The 26,482-nt window shown below is 39.8% G+C and overlaps 2 protein-coding genes across 2 annotated transcripts; one reads left to right on the forward strand and one right to left on the reverse strand.

Annotated features, from left to right (window-relative positions):
* LOC122643170 (DNA topoisomerase 2-like) lies at window positions 1-26,042 on the forward strand. Its single transcript, XM_043836820.1, is given in 17 exon segments — window positions 1-260; window positions 345-420; window positions 525-795; window positions 869-1,065; window positions 1,166-1,375; window positions 1,488-1,545; window positions 1,548-1,600; window positions 1,698-1,808; window positions 1,912-2,076; window positions 2,201-2,542; window positions 2,657-2,790; window positions 2,881-3,238; window positions 3,343-3,529; window positions 3,617-3,666; window positions 3,764-4,183; window positions 21,187-21,191; window positions 25,919-26,042. Coding segments are annotated over 17 exon segments (3,021 nt in total).
* LOC122643122 (protein OBERON 4-like) lies at window positions 11,500-19,149 on the reverse strand. The gene is made up of 2 exons (XM_043836766.1): window positions 15,717-19,149; window positions 11,500-12,361 (listed from the first exon to the last, which is right to left on the reverse strand). Exons 1-2 carry the CDS (start codon window positions 18,808-18,810, stop codon window positions 11,793-11,795), a joined length of 3,663 nt encoding a protein of 1,220 aa, XP_043692701.1. The 5' UTR covers window positions 18,811-19,149; the 3' UTR covers window positions 11,500-11,792.
* Window positions 26,043-26,482: the final 440 nt, after the last annotated feature.

Consider the following 26,482-nt stretch of genomic DNA (forward strand, 5'->3'; position numbering starts at 1 on the left):
ATGGGGAATAAATCAGAGCCTGTCATAACCAAGTGCGAGGAAGGAGAGAACTGGACTAAGATTTCATTCAAGCCTGATTTGGCTAAATTCAACATGACTCACCTTGAGAATGATGTTGTTGCCTTAATGAAAAAGAGGGTGATTGATTTAGCTGGATGCCTAGGTAAGACAGTTAAGGTTGAATTGAATGGGCAGCAGGTACCTGTAAAGTCATTCCTTGATTATGTCGATCTCTACCTTCAATCTGCCTCCAAAACCAGGCAAGATCCCCTCCCAAGGTTATAGTAAGTCAATTCTGTGTTTTTTTAGTTCATACAATCTCATCTGCCTGATTATTTTATCAGGATGGTGGAGAAAGTTAACGAGAGGTGGGAAATATGTGTGAGTCTAACTGAAAAACAGCAGTTTCACTTCCAACAGGTAAATCCCTAAATACTCTAATTGAAATACATGAAGAGTTAAAATACAAAATTATAGTCTTGGAATTACAAACACATCCTTAAATTGCATTGGTTGTTTTTCAGGTCAGCTTTGTGAATGGGATTGCCACCATCAGGGGTGGAACTCATGTTGAATATGTTACTAATCAGATCACAAACCATGTGATGAGCATAGTAAATAAGAAGAGAAAAAATGCCAACCTTAATGGTTTTGCAGTGAGGAACCATTTATGGGTCTTTGTCAATTGTCTCATTGAGAACCCCGCATTTGATTCTCAGACCAAAGAGTACTTGACTACTTGGCAAACTAGTTTTGGATCGAAATGTGAACTCTCACAGGAGTTCTTGAAAAAAGGTTTGTAGCCTCAGTTATTGTTTACTCTAAGAGGGAACGGATTGTGATGTTCAATGGCATCTTTGTGTTGCAGTGGCTAAATCTGGAGTGGTGGAAAGTTTGCTTTCTTCGGTAGATAACCAGAGCCAATATCTTAAGAGAACTGACGGAGCAAAGAAACCAAGAATTACAGGTATTACCAAGCTTGAGGATGCTAATGATGCTGGAGGGTGGAACTCTGAAAATTGTACGTTGATCCTGACAGAAGGAGATTCGGCTAAGGCTCTTGCAGTAAGTAGTTGTGATCCAGTTAGTCGCCCCCGTAAGTATATATAAAAACTGGTGTTAGTCTCTTCAAAGAAATTTTTTGATCAAACTTAAGTTTTTACAGATGGCGGGCATATCTATTATTGGCCGAAACCACTATGGAGTGTTTCCATTGAAGGGTAAGCTGCTCAATGTGAGGGAAGCAAACCCTAAACAGATCATGGATAATGCTGAAATCCAAAACATCAAGCAGATTCTTGGTTTGCAGCATGGAATGGTGTATAACAGTGTCAAATCACTGAGATATGGCCATTTAATGATAATGGCTGATCAGGTTTGGATCCTTGGACCATCATTCTTTTTTCTGTAATCCTGCTCTGAGGATTTCATATTTTTTTTATTTTTAATCCTTTTTTGGCCAACTAATTATTTCCTTGCTGTTTCAGGATCATGATGGATCTCATATCAAGGGGTTACTGATTAATTTTATCCATTCATTCTGGCCTATCTGCTTAAAATTCCATCCTTTTTGGTGGAGTTTGTACCACCCGTTGTGAAGGTTGATATCAATCATTTAAGCAACTGTCAGCCATTTTATTTACTTGAGTTATCAAAGACAGAATGCATCTAATGCCTGTATTCGTAATCTTTTACAGGCAACTCACAGAAATGGAAAGGTCTTATCCTTCTATTCAATGCCTGAGTATGAATCATGGAATGAAAGACTGAGGGGAAATACCATTGACTGGTCTATCAAGTACTATAAGGTTTGACTTTACAAATTTCAAGGAGCCCAACTGGATTCCTAACTTGGAAATGTCTGCTTAGGCTTTCCATTCTCATTATAATCATATTTGGCTCTCTGGGCAGGGGTTGGGTACTAGCACATCAAAAGAAGGCAAGGAGTATTTCAAAGACCTTCACAAGAACAAGAAAGATTTTTTGTGGGTAGATGAGCAAGATGGAGAAGCCATTGAGCTTGCATTCAGCAAGAAGAAGATTGAGGCAAGGAAGAACTGGATCAGGCAATTTAAGGTTAAACATCTTAGTAATCCACATTGATAATTTTGAAAAAGAGAAGATCTCAATAACAAAATTTGCAATTTTGAAATTTTATAACCTCTAAATTCTGATGAAGCTGTTATTTCTGGATTTGCAGCCTGGTACTTATCTTGATCCAAAGGAGAAGCTCATAAAGTACAGTGACTTTGTTCACAAGGAGCTGAAACTGTTTTCCATGGCTGATCTGCAAAGATCAATCCCGTCTATGGTGGATGGTCTGAAACCAGGCCAACGAAAGATTCTGTTCTGTTCTTTCAAGAGGGGTTTTGTTAAAGAAGCAAAGGTTGCCCAGTTTTCGGGTTATGTATCTGAGCATTCAGCTTACCACCATGGTGAGGCGAGTCTCCAAAGCACAATAATTGGAATGGCACAGGATTATATTGGAAGCAATAACATAAATCTTATGAAACCAAATGGCCAATTTGGCACCAGGCACCAGGTGTGTGAAAAAATATTAGGCCTGTACTTGTTTAACATTAGCTCTTCCTTAATTCTTCCCTCATCATAATTGGGTTTTGAAAAATGTTAATCAGCTGCAATTTCCCTGTTGTAGGGAGGCAAAGATCATGCGAGTGCAAGGTACATTTACACTTGTCTATCTCCTATCACACGGTTCTTGTTCCCCAAGGAAGATGATGTCCTACTTGACTATTTGAATGAAGATGGACAGTCTATTGAACCCACTTGGTAAGTTAAGCGCAGAGCAGGTTGATAGAAAGTTTTATGGGAAGCTGTCAAGAATATCTGTTGCTTACAGTTATGCATTGTGCAATTCAGGTACATGCCAATTGTCCCTACGGTTCTAATCAATGGAAGTGAAGGAATTGGGACTGGGTGGAGCTCTTTCATTCCCAATTACAATCCAAGAGAGATTATTGCAAATATCAGGAACTTGTTGAATGATGAACCTATGGAACACATGGATCCATGGTACAAGGGATTCAAGGGGTCAATTGAGAAAACATCAACAAAGGAAACGGGGGTGAGCTACACTGTCAGTGGGATCATAGAGGAAATCAAAAAGACAACTATCAGAATCACAGAACTACCCATCCGGAGGTGGACCCAGGATTATAAGGAGTTCTTGGAGTCTATAATGACAAGAAATGACAAAATCAAGGACACATTCATCAAGGTATCTTTCTATCTAGACTTGAAAGTTCCATTGGGTCCCATTTTTTTATTCCATGGGCATGAGGCTTGTCAGAGAGAGAGTTCTCACATCTCTGTTGGTTGCAGGATTACAAGGAGAACAATGATGACATGACTGTTGATTTTGAAGTTAACATGTCCGAGGAAAACTTGATGGCAGCCAAGCAAGAAGGCCTGTTGAAAAAGTTTAAACTCACAACTACAATCAGCACAAGCAATATGCACCTTTCTGATGCAAAAGGTGTAATTAAGAAATATGACACCCCAGAGCAGAGTAAGAATTTTACACTTCATTTACATTGTGGAATATTACACTTCATGTTTCTTTTTTAGTATAATTTTTTTTCCCCCGTCAATGCAGTTCTTGAGGAATTCTTTCATTTAAGGCTTGAAATCTATGAGAAAAGAACGGTAATAGCTATCTTCATCTCCCCCTCCTTTCCCCCCCCCCCCGGCGCCCCAAAGGTTATGATAAAATTATATAAACCAACTTTAATATTGCTTGCAGAAAGAATTGGTGAAAAATATTGAGATGGAGCAGTTGAAACTGGCCAACAAGGTCAGGTTTATACTTGGGGTTGTAAATGGGGAGATCATTGTGAGCAACAGGAAGATAATTGATTTGTTCCAGGAGCTGCACAAGAAAGGTTTCACTCCATTACCAAAGAAAGGCAAGACTGTTGAAGCGGCAGGGGCAACTGAAGTTGGAGAAGAAAATGAAGAAAACTCAGAGATAGCCGGAAGCAAGGGAGTACGAGCAAGTGACTATGATTATCTTCTATCAATGGCTATTGGAACACTGACCCTGGAGAGCGTTCAGGAGCTCATTGCTAACAAGCATCAGTTCGAAAGTAAAGTGGATGAGTTGAGGAAGGCTACTCCAAAGTCATTGTGGTTGAAGGATCTTGAAGCACTTGAGAAGGAACTGGTGCTGTGCCTGGCTTCAAAGGAACGCTAACTGGTGCTGTGCCTGGGCACAGGTACACGCCCAGGCACAGCACCAGTTAGAGTTCTTTCTCCCATTCTTTTATTATCTTTTGTTGGATCTAGTTTCTTTTGCCTAATTTGTTCTTGTTATTTCAGGTGAAAGACAAGAATTACCAGACACAGGAGACAAGGAAGGAGTTTAAAAGGCAAGTGATGAAAGAATCTGGCATGAAAGTACCAAAACAAGCTCCAAAAAATCCATGGAAGAACAATACAAAGAAATCCAGTCCTACTGCCGAATCTGCTGCAGCATCCAATAGTTCTGCAATAGACACTGGTGTGTTAAAAGAATCCCATCTCTCTCGTTCTCTAATATTCACTATTTTTATAGTCAATAGTTATTACTGTTACTAATAAGGCATGCATCTCTGTGATGGAAACATACACTGAATTATGATGTCTCTGAACCTGTATTGGATTCTTTACTGACAGAAAATGTTCCTGAGGTGGTGAAATCCAAAGGTAGAGCAGGAACAAGGAAAGCTCCTTCTAAAAAGGTTTGATTCCCTGGTTCTTATTAAATATTTTATTGGATGTTACCGATAATACTCATTTTTTGACTGTCAAGGAGTAATCTTATCCTTTGGTTTATTTTGTTTTGGCTCTGTTCTTTCTAGCAAGGAAATGTCCTGTCAGTTGATGATGATGAGGATAATGAAGATGTTATTGAACTAAAAGACCGACTGGGGGCATATAATCTCGAATCTTCACCGGAACTATCAACAACAGGTGGGACCAACATTGACACTTCAATTAATTCAGTTGAATAATTTTCTCCTCCCATGATCACACTGCAACTTGTCCTATTATTCCTCTTTTCACAGCCATGGAGACTGAAGCAACCCAAGCACCACCAGCAGGGGAGAAGAAAGAACCAGGCAAGAGGGGTGCCAGTAAAATCAATGCAGCCGCGGCGGCCATGGAGACTGAAGCAACCCTAGTACCACCAGCAGGGGAGAAGAAAGAACCAGCAAAGAGGGGTTTCAGTAAAATCAATGCAGCCACGAGGTAGCCGGGACAGGCAGCCTTGGAGACTGAAGCAACCCAAGTACCACCAGCAGGGGAGAATAACGAACCAGGCAAGAGGGGTGCCAGTAAAACCAATGCAGCCACGGCGGCCATGGAGACTGAAGCAACCCTAGTACCATCAGCAGGGGAGAAGAAAGAAGCAGGAAAGAGGGGTTCAAGTAAAATCAATGCAGCCACGAGGAAGCCGGGACAGGCGGCCATGGAGACTGAAGCAACCCAAGTACCACCAGCAGGGGAGAATAAAGAACCAGGCAAGAGGGGTGCCAGTAAAATCAATGCAGCCACGGTGGCCATGGAGACTGAAGCAACCCAAGCACCACCAGCAGGGGGAAAGAAAGAACCAGGCCATAGGGGACAGGCTGCCATGGAGACGGAAGCAACCCAAGCACCACCAGCAGGGGAGAACAAAAATAGGAGTGCCAGTAAAACCAATGCAGCCACAAGGAAGTGGGGACAGGCAGCCATGGAGACTGAAGCAACTCAAGCAACACCAGCAGGGGAGAAGAAAGAACCAGGCAAGAGGGGTGCCAGTAAAACAAATGCAGCCACAAGGAAGTGGGGACAGGAGGCCATGGAGACTGAAGCTACCCAAGCACCACCAGCAAGGGAGAAGAAAGAACCAGGCAATAGGGGTGCCAATGAAACCAATGCAGCCACGTGGAAGTGGGGACAGGCGGCCATGGAGACTGAGGCTACCCAAGCACCACCAGCAGGGGAGAAGAAAGAACCAGGCAATAGGGGTGCCAATGAAACTAATGCAGCCACGTGGAAGTGGGGACAGGCGGCCATGGAAACTGAAGCTACCCAAGCATCACCAGCAGGGGAGAAGAAAGAACCAGGCAACAGGGGTGCCAATGAAACCAATGCAGCCACATGGAAGTGGGGACAGGCCGCTATGGAGACTGAAGCAACCCAAGCACCACCAGCAGGGGTGAAGAAAGAACCAGGCAAGAGTGGTGCCAGTAAAACCAATGCAGCCACGAGGAAGTGGGGACAGGCGGCCATGGAGACTGAAGCAACCCAAGCACCACCAGCAGGGGTGCAGAAAGAACCAGGCAAGAGTGGTGCCAGTAAAACCAATGCAGCAATGTGGAAGTGGGGACAGGAGGCCATGGAGACTGAAGCAACCCAAGCATCACCAGCAGGGGAGAAGAAAGAACCAGGCAATAGGGGTGCCAATGAAACCAATGCAGCCACATGGAAGTGGGGACAGGCGGCCATGGAGACTGAAGCAACCCAAGCACCACCAGCAGGAGTGAAGAAAGAACCAGGCAAGAGTGGTGCCAGTAAAACCAATGTAGCCACGAGGAAGTGGGGACAGGCGGCCATGGAGACTGAAGCAACTCAAGCACCACCAGCAGGGATGAAGGAAGAACCAGGCAAAAGTGGTTCCAGTAAAACCAATGCAGCCACGAGGAAGTGGGGACAGGCGGCCATGGAGACTGAAGCAACCCAAGCACCACCAGCAGGGGAGAAGAAAGAACCAGGCAAGAGGGGTGCCAGTAAAACCAATACAGCCATGAGGAAGCGGGGACAGACGGCCATGGAGACTGAAGCAACCCAAGCACCACCAACTCTGTTAGATCAGAAGCCTGCTGAAAATGCAGGGGTGTCACCTGAGAAGAAAGTGAGGAAGATGAGAGCCTCCCCATTCAACAAGAAGAGTGGTTCTGTGTTGGGCAGGGTTGGAGGAATGAGCAATATTGAAGAATTGAGTTCTGCTTCTGAAAGTTCCGATGGGGAGAGTGAGGTTGAGGTTGTTGATGTTGTGCCGGCTCCAGCTAGGCCAAGACCGCAAAGGGCTAACAGAGGGCAGATCCAGTATGTGATTAGTGATTCAGAGAGCGAAGAAGAAGCAGCAATGAAACATCAAAGCATAGGTCTTACTAAGCTTGAGGATGCAAATCAGGTGGCTGGGAAGAACTCTGACAAATGCATAGTTACTAAGGCATTGGAGGGGCGCCTAGGCGAGAAAGCGCCCACCTATGCGTTACCTATAATGAATCGTCAAAGCATGGGTCTTACTAAGCTTGAGGATGCAAATCAGGTGGCTGGGAAGAACTCTGACAAATGCATAGTTACCAAAGTGTTGGAGGGGCGCCTAGTCGAGAAAACGCCCATCTATGCATTGTCTATGATGAATAGTCAAAGCATGGGTCTTACTAGGCTTGAGGATGCAAATCAGATGGCTGGGAAGAACTCTGGCAAATGCATAATTACCAAGGCGTTGGAGGGGTGCCTAGTCGAGAAAACGCCCACCTATGCGTTGCCTATAATGAATCATCAAAGCATGGGTCTTACTAAGCTTGAGGATGCAAATCAGGTGGCTGGGAAGAACTCTGACAAATGCATAGTTACCAAGGCGTTGGAGGGGCGCCTAGTTGAGAAAACGCCCACCTATGCGTTGCCTATAATGAATCGTCAAAGCATGGGGCTTACTAAGCTTGAAGATGCAAATCAGGTGGCTGTGAAGAAATCTGACAAATGCATAGTTAACAAGGCATTGGAGGGGCACCTAGGCGAGAAAACACCCACCTATGAGTTGCCTATACATGCAGACCTTATACGTGCAGAGCCGATACATGCAGTGCCTATACGTGCAGTATATGATGGATTTGGCTCCTCTTCAACTCTCACATCTCCCAATTCTTGCCCAACCCTACCTGGGAACACAACACGTGGAGAGGAAGGATCCAATGGCTCTTACCATTTTCTTCCATTTTAGCTGGTTTCCGCATTCAATCCGTATGGTCCCTAGCCCTTTAATGGCTTCCTGAAATAATTTATAACCTCATACTCACTCATACAGTCCCACTATGCTCTGCTACTGAAAACCAAATGAATGAATTGGGACCTTCCCTCCATAGCAGTAGCAGTTAACACTGCCAATATAATCGCAAGAAAGGAAGCAGCATCTTGGCAACTATTTTAAACCTGAGCTGATCTGTAAGGGAACTCTCTAAAATTGATGTGTACAGATTTGGGGTATTCAATCTGTGTCTTCCATACCTGATCAAGATTTGGTTGAATGGGTAATTCAGACTATGCATACCTTGGTTGAATGGGTAATTCACACTCTGCATACCTTGCATACCATTTCTCTTATAATCTTGATTGTAGTAGTTGGCCTTATATGGAGAAATAGATATCCCTCTCCTTTATCTCAACTGGTTGATGCATCTCCTACAAAATCCTAACTATTCTTATAAGACTGCTGAAAAATGCCATTGCCGCATATGTAAAAAATTGAATTAACATTTTCAGGTCTCAGCTTAGTTGTAAGTTATTGATAGTAAAGTCATTTGTATGCCTTCTTGAAGGCACAAAATTATCAGGACTCAAGCAAAATATCCTCAATCATTGATCACAATAGATTAAATGGTTTGAAACATGTCAAATAATAAAAATGATTAAAAATATCGAATCAGTATTTATGTTAGTTGAATGGACATGAGTTAAAAGCACATTAGTAGGAGAAATCCAAAATAAAACTGGCATTTTCAATCAATGCATATGCCTGCAACTCAAACAAATGCCTGCAAAATACCTTGACTAATCAACTAAACTGTTTTTCAGATCAATCCAGATTCTTCCTATCCATGCAAGCAGTTTTGTGCATCAATTGGATAAAAATCAACCAAACCCTTGTTAGTTGTGAAACCAAATTATCCAATCCCCGAGTCCGGATTGTTGACTGTTTTGTAGGCTTAAGGAAGTGAGCTCAGGAAAGAATCCTACATGACATTTTTCAAAGGAACAGAAAGGAAGAAAAATAAAGAAAAAATAATATCCATCAATGGGATACAAATCAACCAACTCCTTTTTCGCTCCTTCCTCTTAAAGTGAAAAAGGAGAAATATACAAAGGATTGAGAACTTAATACTCTTAACGGAAATCGCATGGTATCTACACTAGCTTCTGGGCCAACGGGGGAGCGCACCTGGGTATCTACCTAGGGGGTAAGGGTGTCATTTCATGGTGCCCTGTACGAGGGTGTAGGGGAGCGCCACCAAGCAGGGTTTTTTTCCCTAAAATTCAAATTTTAAAAAAAAAATAGAAAAAAGAAACTATGAACCATCAATTTTATTGGGTCACAATACATGAAACCAAACTGTACATGACAGACAACATTCAAGATAGCTAGTCATCAAAATGGAATCAAGACCTAAAAGTACATGGTTTATGTAGCTAGGTGCCTAGGTGAATCATTAGCTCAAAACCATGTTAGCTACTCAACCATTTAATTTATTGGGCCTTACTATGGATTAATTCATGGGCGGTGGTGGAAAGCTCTTCACCGCTTAAATCGGTGCAAAACAGGTTACCTATGAATTTTTATGGTGTTACTATCCCATCAACCAAATGTAATCAAATGGTCTGGGTTTATGTTTTGAGTTCAAAACTTTGGAATTTTTGGCCCAGTTATTGAGCATCTCTTCTGATACATTATTTCTCCATGTACAAGTATGGTAACAGAGCATGATGTACTGGATCTGGGTACCTTCTTCCTCACGGGAAAAGTTTGTTGTCGGGTCACTGGAACGTCATCAACATCTGTACTGGATCTGGCTGCGTTCTTCTTTACTAACGATTTGACGAGCTCCTGAATTGAATGTGGTATCTCAAACCAGAATTAACACCTCCATTGATTGAACCTCTGTTTCCTGATGATTTCACCAAGTACAAAAGTATTAGAATATTCCAACAGAGCCGAAGAGGTGCCTGGATGAAATTTGCAGTAGAGACTTGCATTTTGCAGGGTTAGGGTGGGGGCAGAGTTCAAGGGGTGGCAGACGGAGGGGTGGACGTAGGAGTCAGGGAAGGGGAAGGCGGAGTTACAGGGGAGGGAAATAAGGGGGCAGCGGACTCGGAAATAAGGGGAACGCGGAGTTGCAGGGGAGGAAAATAAGGGGGCAGCGGACTCTCCAAGTGTGTAGTCGCGTTCCCAGGTAAGGTATGGCAGATGTGAGAGTTGGAGAGGAGCCGAATAAGATTCTTCAAAGAAGTCTAGGGAATGGTATATACTCTTCTTGCCCTCACTCTGCTATTGCAGAGGATTTACAAGTAGGAAAAGAATAAATTTTAAATCAAAATCTGAGCATTTACAAATAGGATAAGTTAAAAACTCCAGAGTTTGAATCTTACTCACACCATTTATAAGATGCAATTTTTTTGTTTTGTCTTTTTGGGGTAAATTTATAAGATGCAATTTGAAAATGACAAAACTATCACACTAGAATTTGATGGGCCATAGCATATACATTAAAAATCTAGAGGGGATCGGGATCGGAATCGGCCAGTTCTAATTTAATCCCGATTCTGATTGTATTGAGTTTGATTGAGTCTGCTGATTATGGCCATGTCCATCCAAACTGATTCCAGCTGATTCTGAAATGATTCAAAAATCAGAATCAATGGAGACCAATCTCATGCCCGATTCCGAGTTTTTAAACCTTGAACTGAACCGAATAGTGCCCGCCCAGAGACTGCAAGATGACTACATTTAGGCACATTTGATTAGCAGTGAAGTACAATAAAACTTTACTTGTAAAATTAAATAAAATGAAATACAAAGAAAGTATCAAAAACAAAAAATTCAATTGGAATGTTAGTTATATAACATGGTCTCGGTATTCATATCGGTACGGTACAGATCGGGCCCCCCTATGATCTCAAAAAGTCAGTCTTCGGGTGTTTCAATGATCAGTCTGGTATCGAGATCTGATGCGGATAATACTAAAGTATCGCCCGATACAATACTGTGTTTTAGAATCAAGATTGGGATGTTTGGTTGAAAATAGAGTTGATGCAAAGTATGCTAAAACACATGATTCCTTTAACACAGAGAAGGTGAGAGGAATTTTTTTTTTTTAAAAATCAAAATATGTATTGAAAAGTGAAGTAAAATTTAATAGAGAAAGTTGTGTGTCCGGGAGTATTTTCTGTGCCAACACTCTCACAAGTCTATCTCTTTCTTTCCCATATGAAAAGACACCTCTGCCCTTTGTTTTGAGGAGGAGAGAGATAGACACATGGGAGTGCTTGCATAGACCACACTCCCGGACAGAAAACTATTCCCCAACATTTATTTATCATAAGAAAAGATTTTGATTGTCATTACTTCTTGGCACATGGTAGGTACAAAAGAATGAAATATAAGTATTCAAATAAAAATGGAAAATTGAGATTTCACATTTAATGCACAGAACAAAAGATAAAAAAAAATGGTTAGGGACAGCAATGGAGAGAATTCTATACTTCTTTTTCAAATCTCTTCCACACAGGAAGCCAATCATAACAAAGAGGTGGAGCCATTCTCTGTACAAACTCCAGTTAGTGGCCAAAAAGAGAAGGAACTAACCTGAGAAACTACTTGTACACCTATAGACCACATAAACGATAAGGGGAATGGAAGACTAAAAGCTACAATTAGGGTTATATAAACCTCAATACTATGGAGGTACAATTACCTGAGATTCGTAAGAAGAACCCCGTAAACACATGCATATCTATAAGCCACATTAAGTACTAAGGTTTCTTCTCGCAGTTTCCATTTTTAACAATAGATCTCTAATTTCCACTTCCATCCTCATCTTCATATTGAAGTACTCGAGGTGTGCTCTCTCTAGACTCTGTAGTTCTTCTAGCTTTTGTCTGCGCCTTGTCTCAGCCTCACCCAAACATAACTTTGTAATTCGACTTGCATACTCTTTTTCAATATTTTCATTCTTAGCAACTGCAATGCGTTTCAGGCCTTCAGCCTCTCTTCTTGCATCATCTGCGCGTGCTTGGAACATTTTTGCCTCTGCCTGTTTGATTCTCACAATGCTCTCCAACTCATCTATGACAGGTCTCTTTTCAGCACTTTGCAGGAACTGCAAATCCTCATTCCGCCGATCTACCCGATCCCAATCCAAGCTAGGACCACCAATGCTGCCATTTTCCAGTCGTGGAGTAGCCTTTTCAGTTGAAACAGACGTTAACCACATAGCTTCTTGGTTTGGTCCCAGAACCCTATTGCTTACCTCTGGGTTCCTATGAGGTTGCTCCTTCCCAGATGTAGAGGTGTTGGCACACTTGGAATCACTATCTGCAATTAGAGAGGAAAGTAACAGACGTAAACAGCAATGTCTTGGTCTCAAACTACAAAGTAAATATAAACATTGCAAATGACGAAAAGACAGGTTTGTCTGCAGCTGCAAACACTTATTCAAACCTTGAGCAATGATGCCAGACAAGCAGGTACAAGATTGAAGACCACAGAATCCAGATCACAGCACAGTCCATGAAGAAGCATCTTTTTGGATGTTTTGCAGGTCAAAAGTTCTTTTGCGAACACAGTGGTGGTTATGCAGTGGTTATCACCTAATGGTATAAGTTGTATTAAAATTCTTTTTTAAGTTAGAATTTTCTAGTCGAGGGATGAAAGTACGTTATTTTCTCATGCATTTCAAGGTTTTGAGGTGGATTCCTCATCAACATTTTTAGTGTATGCAATGTTTTTAATTAGCTGTGCTTGTACTATAGCCCAAAACCCATAAAATCCTTCTATTCCAAGAGCATGAACCAAATAGATACTCCTGGCAGTCATCTATGAACATTGAGAAGTTGACAATCTAGTCAGAACATCATTATGTTGCGGTTGCCCTAGCAAGTGCTAAATTCTGTGTGGATATAGTGTATATATCACAATGATCTCATGAGAAGCCCTCATGTTGCACACCAGTTAAATTGTGTAGCTGATTTAGCACCTGATACAAATCTCCTGAAACATACCCAGAGATCTGTAGCCATGAAACTGATAGAACCTACCTGTATCTTTAAAAGCCCCTTTATTTATAATAGAAGAGGGAGAGAAAAAATACAGAACTGCCCCTACATAGCCGACTCTATTTAATTAGAGTCGGTTATAGGGGAAAATAACCAGAAAGACTAAAATACCCCCCATGGCAATTAATACAATATTTTAACAGGTTTCATATTGGAATTTTGGAAGTCACAACAATTCCATTATGATAAGTAGTTGAAAGTGATAAACCCCCCCAAAAGCCAATTTATCCAGAATTCCAGATTCAGTTTTGATTCTGAATCAAAACCCTTTCATAACCTTTCCTGTTTAACTTCACTAGTAAAACCAGTAATCTGGTTATTTACAAGTTTTGCCAATACATTTAATTGTTGACCCACTTAATACTTGTGTGGGCCCATTAGTGAACCCAACAGGGTTTTCCAACCCCGGGATCACATCAAATGGTATCAGAACCGAACCTGAGGCTACATCAATGAGGTTGATCCATATGATTTACTACTTTCAATTAGAGTTGTTTCCGTACGCTGCAAACAGGACTTTGTGATCTCCAAACAAGGCTTCTTGATTTTAGGATAAGTTGTCAAAAGAATGTTGATAATATTATCCGCTTCTGTAATGAGATGTCGAACATTGTAGAAGCTTCAGAAAACAGATCAGAGGTGGCAGAAAAGATGGACATCGAAAGTGACGATCAAGCTGAAGTAAACGGTCTGATCAAGATTGAATCTGAGGAATTGATTGGCGGTCCGATTGCATATGTGAAACCTCATGATCATATTCCAATCAGAAAGATATTGTTTTCCAATGATCGCCTGGAGATCGTAGCGGTTGATCGTGAGATGCGCTGGATCATCACCCCATCAAAACCGAAGATTTTGGATCAAGTAACGATGGAAGCCAGTGAAGTGAAAGCCATTCCCCAACATGAGTTTGTTCTTCCACACAATTTTCCAGACATGGATGCAACCTAAAGCTTCATATTTTCGATTTTATTCGAGTTGCAAACAAGGAGCAGCTAGACCCCTTTCGAGTACTTTTATTAAAGCCCTTCAACAGAACTCAGGGTCGAATTTTTTTAACACTAGGGGAATTGATGCAGGAATAGTTCTTTGGACCCGGACGAACCTGTTTGAGAATTCCAGCCGAGAACCAGGTCCAAATTGGGATTTGGGTCTAGTAAGTATAATTAGATATTTATTTTCTTTAGGATGATTACATAATCTTCTTATTTTTTAGAAGTTTAGCTATGTAGGATATTTGGTTTCCTAGGTTGAGCTGTTCTTAGTTTCCTAGTTAAGAGTTTCTAAATTTTAGTTAGTTGTCTTTCATTATATGTATCCTTGGATTTACCAAAAATTGGAGATTTGATAATGGATTGAGTTTGAGATTGTAGTGGCGCACAAACAGCCACTCATGATTGAGGACTGTCTCTCTCATTTCCTCTTCTTTCTTCTTCATATTATGGGCATAAGATCACCACTCTGGGTGACCTGAACTCTAGAAGCTCTCCCAGAAATCTTGTTCTGTTGCGAGAACCTAAGTCTATGCAGAGACCTGGTCCTTCTTCTACCATTACATCTGGTTTCAGCAGTTCATTCTTCTCCTTCTTGGTTGCTGTTCGGGTGGGTATTGGTAGCATTCACCCCAAAATCTCAGTTTCAGTAAAGCACCAACAAAGGAGATATCTCCAAACCAAGATCTGGTTTCCCACCTTTGGTTGCACCTGGAGGTAGAAGACGAGTTCTCCTCTTCAACAATTTGTTAGTTTCATAATTTTATCTCCTCAATTTCCACATTTGCCCCTCTACTTCTCTTATCCTCTTCAATCCATATTTTAGCTTTGCAACCAAGTCTTAGTGATTTCAGAACAATATCATGCCGATAGAAGTTTTAGTGGATTCTGGATTGAGTCCACAGGCCTGATAGGAGAAGCCACTCACAATAGAGACCAAGGAGAAAATCCAAAGAGCTCTGAAAGATGCTGAATATCTTATTGAGGACAATGTCACATCATACATAGCTCATTTAATGGAATATCAAGAACCCCCAATTTCCATCAGGTAACGCAAGGTAAGTCATAAGCCACCTAAAGTATTTCATGACTTCTAACGACATAACAGATGAGATTCATAGAGCAAAAGGAGCACTCGTGTCACAAACAACTGGCCTTTGTAGGGACATAGAAGTGATGAGAACAGGAGTTGCATCTATACAGGCAAGGACCGATTAAAGGACATCATTCAGTTAACTTGAAGAATATCAGGAACCAACATTTTCCACAGGATAAAAAAGACAGGACAGAAAGAATCCAACAAGATATAATCCAATATTTTTATGAGATAATAGCTATACTATAAAACTATGGGAAAAAATTGGCCCGTAAGTGGAAAGAAAACATGATGCATACAGGTAAAATCTATCACATAGTTCAATCCACCATAAAAGTCACAAAAAAAAAAGAAAAACAAGAAGGAAGCATTTGAAAGGAAGTAATGCACACAGAATCAATGCACACAGAATCACAAAGTTATAAATATGTGCACAAAATAGTCAACTGTTCACAGAATGACAGAGAATACAACATACCAAATTTCAAACAATGAAATTCTTTGTTTGCAGAAGCTAGAGAACTCACCAGTCAGGAACTCCATCATTTGATTATAAATGTCTGAGAGATTGGATTTATTTTTTTCTAGTCTTGCCTGCATCTTCCCAGCGACATCATGGAGTTGTTTTCCTCGCACATCATTACTTGCAGAAAAAATCCTCTTAACATATTCAAGTTCCTTGGAAAGAGTCTCAGCTTTCCATTCCTTTGCACAAGTCTTGAAAACTTCTTTCACAAAGCCAAACAGCTCAGAAGGGTGATCACAAGCAACACAGTGGAACCGCATCTCAGTTGTTCCTTGAGCCCCAGTGACACTACGCCCATTTTTTATATAAGATTCCCGTAACCCACAACTCGTATGGCACCAATGAAGGCAGAAGTCACACCCTACCCAACTACAGGTGTTGGATGCCATATCAAATTTTGAACAAACAAGGCACATACAAGCACTACAGAAGCCACTTTTCTGTGCACAAATCTTGCAATCACATTCATCCACTGGCAGGGGATTCCTGCAAGCAAGATTTCTGCACTTCAAGTTAAGAAAGATCTCAGCTAAATCAGATGAAGGAATATCCTTAGCTTGGTAAAGAAAATCTTGAAGTCCAGTTTTAAGAGCCACCAAGATCTCCAACTGAGCACGATGAGACTTTGATAGCATATCTAAAGTAAGGTCAGATCTACTCTGCAGTGCTTTCTGAAATGTACACAATTGCCCATGCTTATCTCCATTCACTATCATCTCACGAGCACCCTCCTTTAAACATGCTATGGACTGTTCTGTCATTTCATGAATTCTCCTGGCCATTACTTGTAGTGGCTCCGAAATTATCATGGCAATAATCCTCTCTACGAAACCAGTTCCACCTACAACAAGCTGTTCTATCTCCTTTTGACTACTACTACTACGAAATAAACTGCCGGAACCTTTCTCTCTCATTACCCGTTTCTTATCCTTACTGTATTCTGATCTAGCTTCAAGAGAACCAACACTATGTGTAGGGGACCTGATTTCATCTTGGTTCCTTGATGGTACACCTGGAAGCCGTCTTGGCAGACTTGACTGCCGATCCAAGGCAACAGGTACTCCAAAGGTTCCCTCAGAAATCTTAAGATGATTTTGTCCTTGCATGGTTTGATGATTTAAAGTGCCTTGTGATGACTGAGATGCATTGCCATTTAGTAAAATCCTTTCATACAACGGAACATCCTTGCGTCTAGGCTCATTTGACGGCTGTCCCTGCCAGGAGCCATGAGAAATTTGATCAATTCCCTTAAATATAGGATGACTGCCAACTGATTGTTCATAGTTGTCAAATGAATTCTGTGTGAGAGAACAGCTGGGGTTATGAACGAATGGCTGGGAACCTGAAAATGAAATTGATGCAGCATATCCATCAGACCCTGTCCAAAATGTGGAAGGTACAGACTGAATGCCCCTTATATGACTGGGGGAACCAGGAGCTGACTTCGGATCATGGGAATCAAGTGCTAATGAAACATTTGGCAAGCCAAGAGAAAGCTCAAGTGGCTCCATTTTAAGCTTATTAACTGCAGAATTGTTTGTCTTCTCCTGTCTTGTTGCAGCAGGAATAGAGAACAACTCAAAACCCCTACAGCTTGGTCCTTCCATAGCATCTTCTCTTCTGGCCATTGTATCTGCTTCTATCCATCGACCATCTTCCATGGAATTGGCTTCGTCAGATGAGGAAACTGCTAGACTTTTTCCTTTGTCCTTGGAATTTTGAGTTGGCTCATCAGTTATGAGGTTCAAAGTCACCTTAGGTGTTCCATTTTCCTTAGCAACTTCCTTATTCGAATTAAGCCAATCAATGTCCTCCACCTCAGCTTCCAAATCTATTCCTTTGCCCGCTTTCCACTTCTCTTCCAGAGGCAATGGCTTCTCAGCATTATCATCCTTGATTGCTTCCTCTCTACCATGGTCATCTAGCATGTGGTGGGAGGGGCCAGCAGACTCAGGATCTTCCCTTGCACTTGCTTCTTCTCCACCCACATTACCTGCAGCTGTTGCCTCTTTGTTCACACCCAATTCATTATTAGAGTTTTTCTGACGTTCAGGAACCTCATCCATTTCCTTTACCACCTCTACCACAGCCCCTACCACAGTCTCCCGTGTCCCATCCTCTGGTTCTCCATCACAAACATCTTCCTCATGGAGCTCCATCTTCTCTTCAGCTGATGATTTCTCTCCTTCCTCTAAATCCATATCTGACTCAACCTGGTGCTCACTCTCCCCTTCCTTGTGATTCTCAGGGCTTGCTTCTCCTGAAGCTTCAGCATTTTGATTGGGTTCAGATTCAGGTCTGGCTTCAGGCTTAGGTTCAAGCTTAGGTTCAGGTTCAGGTTCAGGTTCTTCATGTTGGGGTTTGGGTTTAAGTTCAGCTTCAAGAGCTGGTATGGTTTCGGCTTCAGGTTGCAGTTCCCCTTCTTCAATCTCACTGCTGCTCCCATTCCCTCCTTGCACTTCTTTGTTCTTCTTCATATCAACACTCTTAGACTGTTCCCCACCAGAATCCTTCGACCAAGAAGGCGACTTCAGAACATCTCTGGAACCCTGCGGCGACCTTACATTCCCTCTTTCCTCAGAAGCAACTCTGCTCCCTCTACCAGAGTCGACATTAAACCTCGTATCTTCGTCAACATCTTTGCTTCCACTAAACCTCCGCCACGATGAAACACTGTCTTCTCGCCGTAAACGGTCCCTCTCCGACCTAAACCCTTTGGGAAACTCCCGCCTAGAGCCAGAGAAGCTTTCAGACCGGTGAATCCTGTCACCAACATAGGGATTCCGAGGTGAAGAAAATGACATATCCCTATCTCCACAATCCCGATAACGATCAAAGTTCTTTCTCCTCTCGAAGCCATCAGAATCAACATCCAAACGCTTCCGCAATGATCTCGAGATCTCACGATCATCGTCTATTGATCTGTCATACCCAGACGACGAAGATAAACCCTTACGTCCATTTTCAGCTTTTGAATAGAAACGCCGATGCGATGACGAACGGTCTGGATCTTGATCTCTTCTCACCCAATCTTTGCAAACCCCTCTCTCCCCAACCGAATCGAGATCATCAACATAGGATCTCAATCTTTTCATATTTAATTACAGAAAAGTAACCAAAAAATCACAAAGAGGAGATTTAAACAGAACAGGAAACTAGATGTGAGCTTATAAAGTCTAGTTTCCAGAAACTCTAAGATTCCAGAACCCTAGCTCTCCATTGGAAAGCAATGAATCAAAAACCCTAACAAACGAAAGAACGAACGAACCAAGAGAAACAAAAGTGTTACCAGTCATGGAGGTACAGTCGGCGAACGGAGAAGACTGGTAATTCGTCGTTGGAACGTTTTCCGCCGACGATTTTCCGGCCAGAAAGAGCTAATCTAGTGGAGTTAACCATGAAAATTGAAGGAAAAAAAAAAAAAAAGGAAGAACGAGGGAAGAAAGGGATCCCTCAGTCAACGTATTTAATTAGGGATGACGTAAGAAAGAGTAAAGGACGCAATGCTGGAGGGAGGATGATTCTAGAGTACGCAGCGTGCACCATACGCATACCTTGGCTCTTGCGGATTGCGAGTGTCGAGAATCCTAGGGCACTAGGGCACCACATATTTGTAACCCGCTCCGATGTCCATCTAATCCATGATTTTAAAAATCAGGAATCGGATCGTTGAATCGGCCTGATTCGTATGGAATCGGTTATGACTAATCTTGATTTCGATCAATCGGACACGGTCAATTCACACTCAAAACACTAGAAATTTCCTTGTTTTTGGATCTGATTCTAGGGTTCTTGAAGGTCAATTCTGGATTGGATCAGAATCGTCAAAAAAGGAGAGGGATTATGGTTGAGAGAGAAGCATCAATTTGAAGCCAGGTCCATTACATATGAGGACAGTGGTCATCTAAACCTTTGTTAGTAAAAGCGTGTTTAAAATGGTATTTTCATTTTTTACCATTTTAAATGTAACATGGAGTCATGGAGGGGGAAAAAAGCAAACAACTAGCATTTCTGTTTAAATCACATTTAAAACACGTTTAAAACATGTTCCTATATTTTTGGTTTTTTTTTTAAGACCTTGGACTTGTTGACCAGCATGGCTTATTTAACCGATCATATCTTTATGTTAAACTCTAATCCATCTGATTCTTATACCGACGTAAAGTTGACTCAAAGGGCTACATTTCTCATGATATCACCTTTAACTTAAGTTCAATGCACGGACTCCAAAATTGAGTTACAAACTGATACATCTGTTGAAAGGGATTTCTAAAGCGATAACTCCCAACTCCAACTGAACATGCATCACTTTGAGAGTCAATGGGCCATGTTGACAATAATGAACAACACTATAACCAAACCACATTGCTCAACACGACTTTAGATATATATTCTTTGTTATGATGAATGAATTTGGAATTGATGCTGGATGATATCAATTGATATGTCTTAGAACTAATAATGGGTTATGGAATATATATGCATTAATGTTGGATGTTATATTTGGTTAACCATTAGCTACAAGTATTCAAATTATAATTCCTCAATTTATGTGAATATACTGCCATTTTATCATGTTTTTTTTCAATCTACACGTTAAGTATCCATACTATTTGTTTCTGTTTTTTGGCCTTTGTCTTTCTCTAATTTACCCTTTTCTAATCATATCTTTCGGAGTTTTGCACCATTTAAAACCCACACTATCCATATCCCTTTTTGCCCTTTTGCTCACTAGGGTTTGAACCACCAAGACTGGAAGCCTGAATGACATTGATGCATAGTGGAAAAAGGGGGCCTAGAGGCATGTCCGAAATAATAGTAGACCAAAAAAAAAAACCCTAAAGTAAACATGGATTACAAGAAACAAAATAAATCTAAGTACCCTAGAACAATAACTCTCTACATGGAGTAATGGAGGAGTATTCTACAATAGTAATGAGAACAAAGGGTGAAGCTTACTACAAAGATGTGGTTCCCTCTCACTCTCAAGTTCAGCATGTCTATCCTTGTGTGGAACCACATGGGCCTGATTTCGGAGTGCCATCTGTTCTTGGACCTCCTCCTCTCACCTCTAATTTGGTTGTTTATTCCCATGAGGCCATTAATCTGATTGTTTGATTTAAGCTAACCGACGAGTACTCCTTCCACCCTTCCCCTCCCATTAGTAATACTTTGTATGTGAATACTAATGGTCTATTGATGGGCGGCTTTCCGGCAATGGTGGTGAACTGATGTCCATTATTTCCACACCGAAAACTCCCTCGGCCAAATCATGTAGTCGTTCTAGTTGAATTGGGCTCCCCCACTTCTTTAGGTACAAATCCTTAGCCCTCCCAGTGTAAAGGGAAAAGTTAAGAAAACTAAGGGTTTAAAGGGTGCTTCCAATCATGGTGGTTCTCCAATTTGGATTGCTTCTAATGATAGACAGGGGCTCAAAAGTTCTCGCCATCTTGCCAGTCGTGACTGACCAGGATGAGTTAGGCAAGTCTGATTTGACTAATGAAGATGCATCATCATGTTCGAGGTTTAATAAGGAATTTTGATATTCTCGGAGTAGGCCTTAGTGTCTAATGGTTTAGAGTTCTCTCTTCCCTTGTATATCCTATTTGGATTTTCCTTACAGATGTTAGAATAGGAATTGTATAGATAGGACTATATTAAATATATCAAAGTATATACTCCTACGTTTCCAATGTGGGATCATTCCCAACACTATTATGTTGAAATTCTCCAACAATAGCTAGATTCAATATTTCTGCTGTAGGGATAGGTCGTTGGTTTTTGGGTGGAATTTTCTCCATCTACTTCTTATTTTTCCTTCTTTCTTCTTGTTATTCTTTCCTCTTATTTTTGGGGGAGAAAGAATTCTTGGGCTTCGTTGAATATATTAATCATTCACCAAAAAAACAAAAAAAAACTCTATGCATGGAAAAACATGATACATAAAAATTTACTCTTAGAAAACAGAAATATGAAAAGGGTTGTATTAGAAGGTTGAATAATTCACTAAACTTGGAAGAACATAAGACATATCAATGCTTTGGAGAGAACTATATGACCACTGTTACTGTCAAAATAGTGGCAGTATACTTAACACTACATGATGAAATCAAAAATTTTGCTACTACACTTGTACCAAGAATGTTCCTGCTACAAGGTTGGCAGCCAAGGAAATAGAATAATTCACTTCCCCTTTGGGTTTACGAATACCCTCCTAAGTTGTAATATTTTCTAAAATACCCTTTAAGAACTCTATAGAACTTTGTTGGCACTGGATGAAACCCATTGGCCAGAGCTTAGTCGACTGTTCATCAGTAAGTGTTGAACATAGGCTATTGAGTGTCAACGACATTTCAAATGGGCTTGAAAACCTTCGAAATTCCTCATTTTTCCATTTATACATCTTACATCTTAAGCCTTCTCTCTCCCATTTCTCCACCATTTTTCAAACTTCCAAAACCCTCCATTGAATCATCCTTTTGGCTCCATAGGGACTTCAAGGACCACTCCTAAACCACTTTCTTTGGGTGATTTAATGCATTTACTAATCCTAAACGCCTTATTTGGATTAAAATCATTTGAAAATACCTGGTGAGAAATGGATGCATTCTATCCCACTATATAAGTACTTTAAACTCCATTTTAGTCAAAAAAAATTCTTGGATTTAATTTTTATTTGCATATTTTCTTTGATGTGAATATTCTTCAAAAACTGCAAGGCATTGAAATGGTTTCTAAGTTTTGTAACAAAAAATAAATCAAAAAAATAAAGCTATTTGTGATTTAAATCACTTAACAAGACATTGAACACCCTTTGGTTCGTCTTTAGAGTATTTGTTTGAGAAGGGGCAAGTTTTATCCTTTCAAATTTCATCTAATTGAGGTCACATGAAGACTTTTGTGTGCTACAAATGCTCCTACTATATGAGTACAAGAATAAATTTACTTTGGAAAAAATAAGGGTGTTAAACAGTTTGGTGTCGGTGTAAACGGCACGATTCGGTTTGGTGCAAGATTTTTTAGGTAAACAGTCTCGATTTTACTAGGGTTTTTTTTTATTCAAATAGTTTCATTCTCTTTTAATTTTTTAATGAAATAGATATAAATTAATATTGAATTGAATTGAATATTGTTATTTGTTTCTTTTAATGATTGTAAAGTTACATTTGTTTATTTGGTTTAATTTTTTATCAAAAGGTTTGAATGTCTCTTAATTTTTAGTTAGATTTTGTTTATTCTTACTAAAATTGTTTATTCTAATCATGAATAACTTATCTTACTATGTATATTTCATCAACAAAAAAAATTAATATGTATATATTAATCGATTTACTGTCAATTTAAATGGTTCGATTCGGTTTAAACCGTTTAACTAAATAATCTCAATTTTGAAACCAAAATCAAATCATTTATTAAATAGCTTCACGGTTCTGGTGTAAACGACTCGATTTGGTTTCAATAAACGATTTTGATTTGATTTGGCTTTTGTACCCTTAGGAAAAACTTTTCCTGTTGCAAGAATGCAATTTTCCTCTCACATGAAATTATTTTATTATTTTTCTTTCCAATTCTAAATATGTGGTCCCATGTGGAGGACCATTTTTTCAAAATACTTATTGGTATGGCGTGTAAATTCAGCCCCATACCAGCAGGCGTGGTAACCCTTTCCCTTTTACTCTACTTATCTTCACAATCTTTTTTTATTCCTTTTAAATGAATGGGAAGTACTTTCTTGTTCATACTCTTTCCAAAAGGTATCATTTTTTTTTCACTAAGGACAACTTTAGAATTCACCACATTGAAGAAAAAGATAATTCTTTTTTTGTTAAAGAAAAAAAAGATAATGAAACCTTAAAAGATGGAAAATTTATTTTAACCCTAAGGGGCAGTGCAATTGGCAAGAGACGAGGCCTAAGGAAGCTAAAGGTCCTGAGTTTGATTCCATCTCTCCCTTGGGACCCCACCTGCTTGAAAGGAAACTCCCTGGTAAACATGGGGGCCCCAGTATCTCCCGGCTCATGGTGTTGCGGGTTTGGACACGAGCCTTGGAGGATTTAGTCGGCCAAAGGCCGGATACCTCTTGATCTAAAAAAAATATATATTTTACATGCTCCAATCAAGGGGTAGAAAATAATTTAAACTTGTGGTATTTAGACCTGATCTCAACCTTCCCTTTCCCATCTTCTTCGACAACAAAGTCTAGTGGATGTTTGACAATACACTCCATTTGTGATGGTCGCAGGCCCTAGAATTTCACTCAATTCCTCATTACTCTTCGTTTCAAATTGAAGGTACTTGATAAGAATATGATTCTTCTTGTTATTTTTCACACCATTTCTAGTCAATTCTGCATATTTTAAATTGGATAATTTGTAAGATAAGAGCAGGGTTGTCTACTACATTGATATGTTTTGTATTGTGCTAAAAAGGAAAATTGTGACTAGTGACTGTCACAATAGGCCCGTTTCATTGCAAAGTAAATTGAAAAGGAGTGAAATGAAAATTTTCAAACCTAAAAGTAAACTTTTATAATCATTACTCAACATGATTATATGAAATTTTACAATTTTCTTTACCATTTTTATTAGTTTTCAATTTAGTTGCAAAGGAAATTAAAGGGAAAGGTTCAAACTTAAAAAAATTAAAAATTGTAATTACCACCCAACATGATTGTATAAATCAATTAAATTTCTTATCATATTTAGTAATGGTACTTTTTAGATGTAATTTTTTTTTTATTTTTCAAACATAAGAGATTTGGATGCAATGTCAAATAAAATTTAATAACCAAATATGAAATAATTTGTAGTTAGCGAAACAATAATGATTGCAAAACTTTCTTTCTTAGGTTTGAAAATTTAACTCCCCTTCCTTTAACTTTCCTTAGCAATCAAATGCAGTTGTAAATATTTAACTTTCAAAAAAATCAAATCTCTGATGAAATCCATAAAATGGTTTTGAATCATCAAAAGAAAGGGTTGTGCTCTGTCACAGTTTATTACACTGAACCCGTTGGAATTAGAATGTTTCATTTATTTATTATGTATTTTGGATATGAAAACTATTGTGTAATATGTGTTTTGGATATACTAATGTGTGTGCTTAATTTGCTAAGTGATAGATGACACCCAAGCTGTTAAAGAAGTACTTGATGAAGAACAAAATATATTGATTGGAAGAAAAACTTGTGAAGACAATATTCTCCACAGAAGAAGATCGATGAGAGTCTTCTGTGTACTTAAAGAATCAAAGAGCTGAAAGCTACATTAGATGGAAAATTCATTCAAGTCAAAGCATTATGAATTGATCTAATTAAAATATCTTTAAGATCCTAACGTACATGATCAACAAGATGAAAAATGCCAAAAAAAAAAAATGACATTAAATATGGACCTAATGGTTTGAATTAGAAGAGTGTATAATTAGCAATTTACGGATTTCTGTGAATATGGATGTATGAACGATCTTCAAATGGCAAAATCAAAAGTCCAAGTTTAAACTCACGGAGGTCATGAATTCGACTCTCCTGATTACATTTGTGCCATATTAAGGCACCATTGCTCTCCCCTCCCCTCCCCTTAGTAGTTGTAGATCTGTTTGCTTGGTTTACCCAAAAAAGATCTGTTTGCTTGTCTTAGCCTTCCCTCCCCCTTCTTAGGGGTATTTGGCCATGGGCCTTTGATAAAGATAATCCCTCCAACAAATATATATATATATATATATGTATTATATGAAAAATGAGTAGAAGGTCTACACTAGTGAAATGAAATCTCTCACAATAGGTACCGTTATTCACATGTCAAGAAAAAATATTAGAGTGTGTGTAGTATGTACTAATTTTTCCTTATAAAGAATAACAATGGAATCTGATTTGGATTCCATATGAAGAATATAAAAACTAATTCCTTTATTCTATGGGTATCATGGTTCGAGATCTCGGTATCGGCTGGATCAGATCGACCGATATGAATCGGAATCGCCCAAACTCGGGCAAATATGATATTTTTGTCCCAATTTTCTTATAAAAAAGCTAATTTTTTTACATTTTTACCCCTGTTCGTACAATTGGATTGAATCGTATTAGGATCGATCTTGACCGATACCGATCTGATCCAACCAAAATTGGCCGATCCAAACCGATACCTCAAACCATGATTGGTATAGAGATATCTTGGCCACACCTTTGTTGGATGGGACTCCGAGGCAAGACAAGACGACTTCGTCCTCATTCTTAAATATGTTGATTATGACCGTAACTTGTTCTACATGCATAAATGGGGAAAGTTTTCCCACGATGTTTGCACTTCGCACAAAAATAAAAGTATAAAACTGCACACCTCTCTCCATGGTTAGAGGTATCGGTATTGGTATTGTATCGCCCATATGGGTGGGTGATATGTAACATTTTTGCTAGTAGCCAATCTTAATACCATGTGGATGTCGTATCAATCACGGTGCAGGAAGAGGTAAAATAGTCAAAAATCTTTTTTTTTTTTTAAGAAATTGAAGGCAAATTTGTCTGATATGTCCGTTTCATGCCGATACTATATCGGTATATCGGATCATATCAATTTTGTAGGTGGACCGATACCTAATCCAGAACAATGTAGTTCCTTTCCATGAAAATGTCATAAGGAAAAAAGAATGCTATTTAGTCGCGTGGCTCCATCATCCAAACAGAGGAGTGCGTGAAAGTACCATCCTACTCCTATGAATAAAAATCATAGATCTATGTTGATACCCTTGTGTGTGCCCTCATTAGCCCTC

Source organism: Telopea speciosissima, chromosome 10 (assembly GCF_018873765.1).
Source record: "Telopea speciosissima isolate NSW1024214 ecotype Mountain lineage chromosome 10, Tspe_v1, whole genome shotgun sequence".
NCBI lineage: Eukaryota > Viridiplantae > Streptophyta > Magnoliopsida > Proteales > Proteaceae > Telopea > Telopea speciosissima.

Coding starts and splice junctions, on each gene's coding strand:
- LOC122643122 (XM_043836766.1), bottom strand. CDS start 18,810: ATGAAAAGATTGAGATCCTATGTTGATGATCTCGATTCGGTTGGGGAG. Junction 12,362..15,716: donor AATGATGGAGTTCCTGACTG/GTGAGTTCTCTA, acceptor CTCTAATTGCAG/ATAGTGATTCCAAGTGTGCC.